The sequence below is a fragment of the Ricinus communis genome, chromosome 10 (assembly GCF_019578655.1).
Source record: "Ricinus communis isolate WT05 ecotype wild-type chromosome 10, ASM1957865v1, whole genome shotgun sequence".
Lineage (NCBI taxonomy): Eukaryota > Viridiplantae > Streptophyta > Magnoliopsida > Malpighiales > Euphorbiaceae > Ricinus > Ricinus communis.
In genome coordinates this window covers 12,347,406-12,358,686 of record NC_063265.1, presented here as the reverse complement: position 1 = coordinate 12,358,686, position 11,281 = coordinate 12,347,406, and the positions used below count along the sequence as shown (strand labels likewise).

The 11,281-nt window shown below is 32.2% G+C and overlaps 2 protein-coding genes across 2 annotated transcripts; both read left to right on the top strand.

Moving 5' to 3' along the window:
• The first annotated feature begins 1,020 nt into the window (after positions 1-1,020).
• Positions 1,021-3,246, top strand: LOC107260761 (probable methyltransferase At1g29790). The gene is made up of 2 exons (XM_015714968.3): positions 1,021-1,263; positions 1,632-3,246. The coding sequence occupies exon 2, from the start codon at positions 1,696-1,698 to the stop codon at positions 3,094-3,096; it is 1,401 nt and encodes a 466-aa protein (XP_015570454.2). The 5' UTR covers positions 1,021-1,263; positions 1,632-1,695; the 3' UTR covers positions 3,097-3,246.
• A 4,971-nt stretch (positions 3,247-8,217) lies between these two features.
• On the top strand, positions 8,218-9,313 carry LOC8287061 (nuclear transcription factor Y subunit B-4). The gene has a single exon (XM_002512359.3). It carries the CDS (start codon positions 8,367-8,369, stop codon positions 8,841-8,843), a length of 477 nt encoding a protein of 158 aa, XP_002512405.1. The 5' UTR covers positions 8,218-8,366; the 3' UTR covers positions 8,844-9,313.
• Positions 9,314-11,281: the final 1,968 nt, after the last annotated feature.

Here is an 11,281-nt window from a genome sequence, read left to right as displayed (position 1 = left end):
TTCATAGTTATCATGCTACATTTTATTTATGTACTATTTATAAATTAAATTTGCATATTAAGCTTATAAATTCAATTGATGCCACATTACCATGTTGGTGTATGATTTTTCTTCATCTAAAACAAATGTTCCTTTTATCCACAAAGATGTTTATGACCATTTTATGTATATCACTTTTGTGTTCCACATTTTCTTTTTTTAATTTTAATTTAAATATTATTTATATTATATTTTCAGCACCAATAAATTAAAAACTATTCAGTTTATTGTATTAAGATTCCATTAAAGCATATAATAATTCATTTGAATACAGTGGCACATACTGAGTTCTAAGCATTATTTGGTGATATGAAATTTTTCTTTTTTTCTTTTTTATTTTTTATTTTTGGGTTTTGGGGTGAATTATTTATTCATATAAGATGAAAGTATGGTTGGTTCTTATAGTTTGGGGCCAACACATGTTAAGACTGCCACAAGATTGAACCATTTTTTTTATATTTTCTCATAATCTCAACGGCCATAAATTTTTTGTAAGAAAAAGAATTCCCTTAAAATTTGTGAAATTCATATTTTTGTATGATTTGTTGAGAACACGTACTTTAAGACATATCTTTATATACTGCCGCAATTAAAATAAAATCTATAAATGCCACCTAAGCTGATGAACTGTCACTAAGACTGTGAAATGGCAGCTGAGTCAGCAGACAGACGGCGCTTAACCCACATGGCACCGTCATTGTACTCTCCAAGTCAACGCTTTAATTCCATATATAATCACAAGATAATTTACGCTAATTATTGTTTAAGTTTTTTAAAATCATATTCAAATTTAGTTTTGGCACCTAATAAAAATTAATGGTTGCTTTTTCTTTTTCTTTAACAAATAATTCTATAGTATAACTATGCGTATTAAATATTATCGAATGATGATTATTTCAAGCTAATGAATTACTTAACATATAATTATATATATATAAATATGCGCTGATCAGTGCAACTTGGCATATGTTGATCTTCCCCAGGGTTTCATAACGAGATTCGTGCATGCATTTTTATTTTCTTTTAATTATTATTTGAAGCTTAAGGTTCAAGATTTTCCAGCTCTAAAGTTCCTCACAGATCTCTTTACATCCTCAACTTACAAATGCTTGTCAAGGTTTTCTTGTTGAAATAGAAAGTGTGCATGTCTGAACTATACAGAAATCGCAGAGGAAGAGAGACTCGGGCTCGTTTTTCACCTTCATTTTGCAAGTTGTTATCTGGGTATGTTTTGTATTTGATTATAATCTTCTGCTTCTGTTTCAGTTCTTTTAGAAGTAGTATAGTCACTAGTGAAATCTTAACTTCTTACAGGTATGTTTGTTTACCTAGAAAATGGAAGTATAATCAATGAACATAAAATCCCAGTTTTATGATGCTATTTATGTTATTTCTGAATCTGTTTAGATAAATCACAGGCTGTTTTCTGCAAGTTAAAACACTAGTAGAAGACTAAGATGATGAAGAAAATAAACTTTGTTCTATTTATACTTCTTGCATTGTATAACAACCCAATGTATTCTAATTGTAATACTGTGCTGACTTTTAATTACAAAACTAGAATCTTTATGAACTCTCAATTTTTTGATTAGGTTGAAAATCCAAGGAGAACAGAGGAAGAGCTAGGTACTAAAAAAAAAAGGGACTTGATTAAGGATGGCAAAGAGATTATGCTTTCCAAAATGTAGACTGGCAAGAATAATGGCTTGGCTTCAAATAATTTTGGGCGGGCTAGTTATTATCGTAAGCATAGGAAGTCTATATAAATTCTACAAGGCAGGATTTTTCCTTCGTAATGAAGAGATATGCAATCATTTTTATGGTGTAAATGATGTTTATGAGAGGTTTGATGTGAGAGCATTGACAGATCGAATTGGCGAAGTACTCGATAGAATGGAAAAGTTACAAGAGAAGCTGGAACTCTCTGTGCAAGAAATGGAGAAGCACAAAGATGTTTTGGACAAAACTAACATTACAAGATTAGAGCATAAAAGGTATTTGGAGCAGGAAGTAATTAGACCTCTCTATAGTGCTCACCTTGCGCTTAGGCAGATTCGGCTACCTAGGATTACAAACTCAACAACAGAGGAGGATCCTTTGATTAACACTTTTATTATCGAGGAGATTCGGAAGTACATTACCCCAAAAGAAAACAGAATTGGAAAGATTAATATTTATGGAACGGAGAAGGTATATAATACTATAGGGCATGCTTGTGTTTTGATGAAGAGAGAATTTGAAGAATACATGGAATATGACATTGGATCTTACTGTAAAGATGACTGGAACCTGGCTCAGAAGCTTATGGTTAGTGGATGTGATCCCTTGCCACGGAGACGGTGCTTGACAAGGGCTTCCAAGGTGTATCAGAGGCCTTATGCAATCAATGAGTCCTTGTGGAAATTGCCAGACGATAGAAATGTAAGGTGGAGCAATTATCAGTGCAGGAATTTTCAGTGCTTATCCAGCAAGAATCCCAAGAGGGGTTATTCAAAGTGCACTGGCTGTTTCGAGATGGAGAAGGAAAAACTGAAATGGGTTACTAATAGTTCACCTCCCGTGGACTTTCTGATCAATGATGTTCTTGCAATCAAGCCTGGAGAGATACGGATTGGCCTCGACTTCGGCATGGGGACAGGGACTTTTGCTGCTAGGATGAGAGAAAGGAATGTTACTATTATCTCCACTGCATTAAACCTTGGAGCTCCATTCAATGAGATGATTGCCCTTAGAGGTCTGATTCCTTTGTATGTGACACTGAATCAACGCCTTCCATTCTTCGACAACACAATGGATTTGATTCATACCACTGGATTTCTGGATGGTTGGATTGACCTGCTGTTGATGGATTTCATTCTGTTTGACTGGGATAGGATATTAAGGCCAGGAGGATTGCTATGGATCGATCGGTTCTTTTGCAATAGGAAGGATTTGGATGATTACATGTATATGTTTCTTCAGTTCAGGTACAAGAAACACAAGTGGGTTATTTCTCCTAAATCAAAAGATGAAGTCTACTTTTCTGCATTGCTAGAGAAACCTCCAAGAGCTATCTGATAAATATAATGTCTTGCCTTATTCTTTTCTTTTGTACTTTTATTTATCTGAAGTTGTTGATATTCATTCTAGGAAGTCAGACATATATACAGCTCTGATGATACTGAAAAAGAAAATATCACTCAAATGTGACTATTCTTTGTTGCTTCATTCATAGCAAAATATATCAAAGTTTTTATTATGTGATCTGTACATTTACAAAAAGGGTTTCATATGTATTTTACTTATGGGGGAAGCTTGTAACGAATTCATAAATGCATAACTAAGATCTTAATTTCATTTCAAAGTTAAAACATGCATGTCAGAGAATATAAACTATCTGAACTGGTGGCTAGAAGATTAAGCAGAAGTGAAATGCTTGCCTAAAAATGGGTATAGTTACTATAATTCAACAAATGAATGGCAAACACTTTTGTTGAATTACACTGATTCAGAAACTATATGCCACGTTTACTAAATACACCTGCTAGGCTGATATGGGCAAGTTTTTTTTTTTTTTTTTTTTTCCTTTGCCAGAAACCTTCTAGCAAATATGACAAGAAGAATACAGATTTTAGACCCATACATAAGAACCCAGATTTCAGACCCATACATGCACCAACAGTTGATCAACTTTGATGGGCTACTGAGGTTTAACACTTGATTTCTGTCCAAGACAAAGAAAAGCCTGAGTTGGCAGTGGCAGAAGCCTTGACCCACTATATACTAAACCATGTATAGCCCATGAAACATACCTATTTTGAACTGAAGGCCTGCAATGAACTAAGTTAGTTTTTGAAACCATTAATTCAAGTTTAATACAGTGTAAACTTTTTATTTTTATTTTTATTGTGTGAAAATATAAAAAATATGGTATTTTAACTTTTTTTTTTAAAAATACGGTTGTTTTTTATTTTTTCTTTGGTTGCTTTTTGATAAAACAACTAAAATAACTACATTGTAATTTTAAAATAATTAAAAAAATATATTTTTAAAAGAAAATTTTACACATTAAAAAAAGATATTTTTTTATTGACTTTAAGATATTTATGAAAAATTTCAATTTAGCCATTTCCAGATTCTAGTGGATTTGGAAGGATATCATCCATGGTAACCTTTTCTAATTGTACATATGGCAATAAATAGTGGAGTAAAAATAGTTTGAATATTTTTGCATTTGAACTTTTAGATAATTGACACAATAAGTGATTGCCAAGAAATTCTTTATATTGGTAATTTATTTACCATCAATCATAAGCATTAAATTAAATAAACATTAAGAAAACTAATATAATATAGACATTTAGCTTTTTTATAAATATATTTTTTATAATAAGTAACAATTAAAAATAATATTTTTCAAAACTTATTAATTAATGACTAATAGGATTATTAATTATCCAATAAAAAAATGAAGTTGGTTCATTGAGAATTTACTAATTAATAAAATTATGAAATATTAAATATAACAAAACCGACTATATCTATTATTGAGTGTTCGCCTGTTATCAAAGATAGTTGCAACTTTTTGTATATGTTCTTCTCGTAATTAAAAAAGAGAATATTATATATGTTTTTTAACTGCACAATTTAATTAGTGTGGCCAATAGGAATAGGGTTTAGGTCTTAATAGTAACTCTTTTTATATACTTGATAAGAAAATAGATAGGCGGATAGGCCACATTCACCAATGATTATAACGATAAGAAAGCTATATAAAGATGTTCCCCATTTTTTTCTTAAAACTCAACAACATTAATCTAATTCTTTGTTAATTAAAAGATACACTAATCTATTCTAATTAGACAAGAAGAATAATTCTTGTCCAAAGTGTAAGTAAATTTCTTTACTAGGACATTTGTTGGAACAGGATGTCTTGGGCCATGGGGTCGGATGCACATTTTATAATTAGGGTTAAAGAAAAAAGGAATCCTGACAAAGTTGGTGGCCAATTAATTAAACAAGAGATTAATGCAAATATGTCTTCTACAAGTCCTTAAAAAAGACTTCCAAGTATCTAGGGTTTCTTTTTATTTTTAGGATTTATACTTTATACGGATATTATGCCCATAACCATTTGTTCTAAAGGTTTATGCATTTCTTTAGTGAATAACTATGGGAAAAACCCTAGTAAAGTTTTCAAACCCTAGATGCTCACTGAAAGAAGCTCTGTAAAGCTCTTTACTGATATTTTAAAATTAATGTACTAATCAACTTGTATCAATAATCAAAACCCCTCAAGCTTTACATATTAAAAGGTGTTTCTTTTTAGTCAAGAGTTTAATTAATGTTTGTTTCACAAGAAATGAAACTTGTTTGGCCATCATTTCGATCTGCAAAATCTAAGTTAAAACTTTCTATAAGTGTTCAAACAGTTACTGTTAGAGGTTGGTCAGTGACAATCCTGAGCCAATCATTGTTACAAAAAAGGAAGTGTATGTGTTGATATCAACAATATTAGTTCAGTTTGATTTCTCTTTGACTGTTGCAGAAGAATATAATTGAGTTTATATATCCAACTAATTAACAGCTTATGAATATGGCTCTCCTTTCAACTGCCTTGACAATCTGCACTGTAGACTCTCACTAATGGTTTATTGCAAGGATTTCTTGGATAAAATTCCTGATATATTGCGCCAACCATTGAATGAATACAAGTAATTTGAGTGGCTTACACTTCGAATTCAGAAAAAAGAAAAAAAAAAGATACATATTTTACATTTTACAATTATTTTATACGTGCAGTTTATCTTGTGATGAAGAGTAACATATTTGGAAGAGCCATTCAGAAGTTCACATTTAAGTTAAAGTACTATAAAAGCAGCTTTTGCCTGAATGACCAAACAAATGGAAAAGTTGTTTCTGGCTGATCCCTTCAACTGTATACTTTTGGCAAGGCATTAGTGATAATGGCAATAAAAAATAAAAGTTGTCAAAAGCTAGCCCAGATGGACGGTTGTTGGCCATCCGTACTAGATGCTTGTACCAAAATTTTGGACTACGACCCCCACCACCTTCTCTAATTCGTATAAGCACACTCCCTAATTAAATCAGAACAAGTACAGTGCAATGTGTAATATACAGATCATTGGTCATTATTCTTGTTAAGTGGACTAGGAAAAGAAATTTGGTCTGATTCGATTAGTGTAGACCTAAAATTCTTTACCCTTTATCATTGACATGTTAAATTCTAAAGAAAAGAACCCAGGAACATAAATTATTAGGGCATCAGAATTTATGAATTCATCCTCACTGTAAACACATATTTCGATTGTGATAAAACTTCATGTTTGAGTTATCTTATTCCTTCCATTAACTTATAGTGCTTGAAACTCTGACTCCTGCAGTATTATTACAAGTCTCTATAAGAATAAACATATATACGGTCTTTGATTACAAGGATTTAGCCTTTAAAAAATACGAACCGAATCCAACCTAACATTGTATGTCTTCAAGTTTTGATGCTGTAGGTAGAACCTTTGCAAATTACAGCTTAGGGTTTCACAGACTTCACCAACCAAAAATAGATTTAAATTGATAATTAATGCAAATTCTTTGCCCTCAGATGGAGAGACAAACCTAAAATTAACCTAAGTTTTTTGAGGTAATCACACTAGTGTCTAATATCACTTATTTTATTTAGTATATTGCTTTAGATTAATCCCAAGATGGAAACGTGTTTGAATGTAGTCCACTCACTTTGAGCATTATAGAAAGATGAAGTCATATTTTAATTGTTAGGACCAGAAAAGCTTACAGATTATTTGGGTTTTAAGACAAAATAAAATTAGTGAGGTTGGGGGGGACCATAGTAAACTCCTTTGAGCTTGGGAACTTGATGATTTGCTAGCTAAGCCTGGCTCTCAATTGCTAGCATCCCTCAATTTCAGCAAGTGAACATGCAAAGTAAGGTTACTTTTGCTTTGAAACTTGATTCAATTGCTTGGCCTTTACAGTCTCAGTTAATTCAAATCCTTATTACTATATTCTTGTTGGTATTATTGGACATTCTTGCCCTAGCAACCAAACTAATGCCAAATTTGGTTTTATTAACATATTTGAAAACCTGTTGTTCTTGTCTGAAGATTATCCATTGATGCAAAGTCATACTTAGAAATATTAGTTTCTTTTTTATGAACTTCACACATTGTTATTATATTATAAACTCATTACAAATCTCATAATACATGTATGTAGTATTTATTAAGATTTAGCAAATAAAAATATAATTATAAAGTTAGTATCACAAATTAAAAGTAGTAAAGAAAAATTATATACTTTATCAAGATACATGTTATCATGCACTATGTTCGTTATTATTAATCTTTCAGAAAAATAAATATAAAATCAAAATATCTTATGTAGCAGAGGGAAAATATATATTAGTTTTAATATTTTAATTTTCTCTTAATCTAGTTATAGTATATATCAAATATGCTTAATCTAATCTTGCAAATATTCCTAATCCAGTTGTACTTGTACACTTAAATAACTTAAACATTCAACTACAATTGACTCTCTAATAATTTATATTTTTAGTGAATTAAAAAATTATATGAAATTAGAACTATTAACTTATTAAATTTATGAAGCATGAATATAAGACCAATATATTTAAATCAAAATTATATATATCAACTTAAAATCAATTAGACTATTATAGAGAAAAAATCATACTTTAAAAGAATACAAGTTAAATACTTAGTTTTCAATTTGATAGGTAATTTCCAAAAAAGATATTCTAAAAGAATTATTTTTAGCATCTATAGCAATAATGATTGAACTTTAGTAATTAATAACTAAATTTATCAATTATTGAGCAATACAATCAATAATTATTAATGCCAAATACGTTAATTGTAAAACAATATATTAATTTTTAGAATTACTAATATATTAAACATTAAAAGATACGAAGATCGGGCGGATAATGAATTTATTTTTTTATAAATATAATAAATTAGGATAAAAATAATATGATTAATTTATTAATATATTATATTTTTTTAAAAGTTGTGACGGGCCAGTGATTCAATTAAATATTAACATGTGATATATGCACAGTATACACGCACATTTATTTATGCATATAAATATTAACATATAGTATTATCACTATTATGTCACATGGCATGCAACGCACACATAGACATATCTGCGCATTGTATGCATTGACATACTTGCTTAAACATACATACTTACTAAATTGTACCTATTTAGAAGGGGGTTTGGACAGGGGGGGTGAAGAGAAACATGTTGAGAAGGTCAAGGTCATCTGCTGGAAGTAGAAAATGGTAGATGAACAAGATCGATTGTTGCCAATTGCAAATGTGTGTAGAGTCATGAAGCAAATCCTGCCACCAACAGCCAAGATTTCAAAAGAAGCAAAAGAAACAATGCAAGAATGTGCGACTGAATTTATAAGTTTTGTGACAGGTGAGGCATCTGACAAGTGTCACAAGGAGAATCGAAAGACAGTGAATGGAGATGACATCTGTTGGGCTTTGAGTTCTTTAGGGTTTGATAATTATGCTGAGGCTATAGTAAGGTATTTACATAAATTTCGAGAAGCTGAAAGAGAGAAAGTTATTAATAACCAAAGCAAAGCTGCTGCTGCTGCTGCTACTCATCAAGATAAAGACTTTGGAGACTTCAACTGCAAAGGTTGCCAAAAAGAAAAGCAGCAGAAAACGGAGACATCTAACCCTTTAGAGTTTAGGGTTCTTGAGAAGGGTAACAGCAGTAGCTCTTTTACAAAACCATCCTGACCAACATCGATCGCATACTCCGCCTTTCTTAGAAGATGAAAAAAGAAGAAATTAAGAGAAGAACAAGACGATGAGGAGCAGGAACAAACAAGAGTATACAACTTAAAGGTTTAAGCATTTTATTGAAGACCAGATCTATTGATCACAAAGTGTAATGACTAGCAAAAAGATTGGACTTTCTTGCTTCAATTAGGTTTGCTTCTTTGAGGTAGTTAGTTAACTTTCATCTTTCTTCTGAAACTGGTTTTTTTCCTGCCTTTTTCTTTTTGACCCTTTTCTTTGTCTGATTCTACTATGAAGAAGGAGAAAAACTTGTTATTTCTTAGCTTGTGATACTTGTAAGGTAGCACTCCCTGTGAGTTTGAGTTAGCTATTTTTCTTTTTTATTCTTAATTTTGATTTTGTGCATCTTTCAGTCTATTCGGGGATTTATAAAGGAATTATACAATTGCATTAGAATTTGCAGCCTACTGCACGGGTCGCTTGAATATATTTTTTCTGGGTGCTTTTGCAGCCATTAACTTACAGTTAACAAGAAACTAATCAACAAGCAAATTAACAAAAGAATGTTTCTAGCTTGTTTCTTTTCTCGTTAGCAGCTCTCTCCCTCTCTCTCTCTCTCTCTCTCTCTCTCTCTCTCTCTCTCAAATCTGGTCTAGATTTGGTGAAAACCAGCACCAGAAACATAGGATTCCTAATAACAGTAGATTGATTATATGCAACTTATACCTGTAAAGTGGTAATTAAGTCATCAAGTGAATAAGACTTAATTATCTACAAAGTGGAAATCATATAATGGTCAACAAACTATATATTGTTCACGAATATTGAATCATTGGTGAGTTATTCAGGTATGATCTTTCACTGTTCTTCCCGGCCAGCTCTTTCCCCCTCTCTCTCTCTTTTACATGGTTTTGCTCTGAATTGATCTAATACTGTTGGACTACATCTGATACTAAAGGGTTAAGAACCTTGCTTCCTCAAAGAAAAGGGGAAATGGAGATTGCAGAAGTGTTTCCCTCAATGTAATACGAACAATTTACTGCCTTCTCTCAGTCATTTCGTCAATGCATTTTTCTGAATTTATTATTCAGAGATCAGGTTAAACTTATCATGCAGTTCTTGTTTTCACCCAACTACATGTGAATTTCCATGGTAAATTAGTCAAAACTAGGCTAAAGATTGTAAACGTACAAGGTTTTAGCTAGGGTTTTTGCATAACCCTAGAATAGGGGACCACAATTTTTGAGGCTTTATATAACATGATTTGTCGTGAAAAATCCAATTAAAATCTCAGGCATGCATTATTTTAATTAATAAGCAAATGGTTTGGGTAATCCCCCAATAAAGGCTGATTGCTAAAACCCTAGCAAATAAGTTTAGGGTTCAACACAGTACAAGCAAGGGCTTCTATCAGCATAGCTCTCTTTTGGGACCACTTCTCAACTATATAAACAGTTTCTCAGAAGATGGAATCTGAGGTATGCCTGTAATAGAAAAGGCAGAAGTGAGGAAATTCCCACTCAGTATTGTTCCCCAATAAAATGAGTTCAGTTTTACAAAGTAACAAACACTATGACAGACAAAAGCTGAAACCCTCAAAACATTCAAATCAGTACCAAACCAATGAGGCATAACATGATGGTTCTCTTTATAAAATGAAAGTGAGAACCTCAAAATTCTATGACCAACTATATCAATGCAGTACTAGGTGATGGTTCCTTGATATTGAAGGATTTAAATAAGCACTGCTTCCATGAGCTCCAACCATGGAATTACGGCATCGATCTTCATAATCTGCTTGCACCACATTGTTTGTCGGTGATCATCTGCTCAGACATCGACAACAGTGATTCGATTTAATTAAAGCAAGCCTACATTGGACCACAATAGGTGCACCAATTTTACAAGGCAAAGGGGAGGAGGATCATGGGTTGTCTGTTGCAGTGCAGCAGCTTGGGCAAAGTGTAGCATCAGAAACATTTTAAGTGTCTGATGAATTGATCTTCTTAAAGCACCTTATAACCTTAAGCCCCTAATGGTCCCAAGAACTTAGTTGAACCAAAAAAGTAATTTTCATGCAGATATGACGAAGGATACAGGCATTCTATAGTTCTTGCAACAATGCATGAACGCTAAAAACCACTGTTACTTTGAGTCATGTCTAAAACAGATGGCTATCCCAATAATTCTGGCTCTTGATAGCTATCCTGCTGCTGAAACACCAACATTACAAGTTGTTTGCCAAGGTTGTGAAACGGAATGATATGGGAAGGGTGGGTTTTTAAGTGGTTTGGCAAAACTCACATGCCCCATGGAAGTTTCAAGAGTCGAATCATCTTAAATACCCCTCCAGGAATTTAGTGGCATTCATATGCCTTGTGGTAACTGTGTAAATAATTAGTGAACATTGTTACAGATATGATAAAATAAGCCAA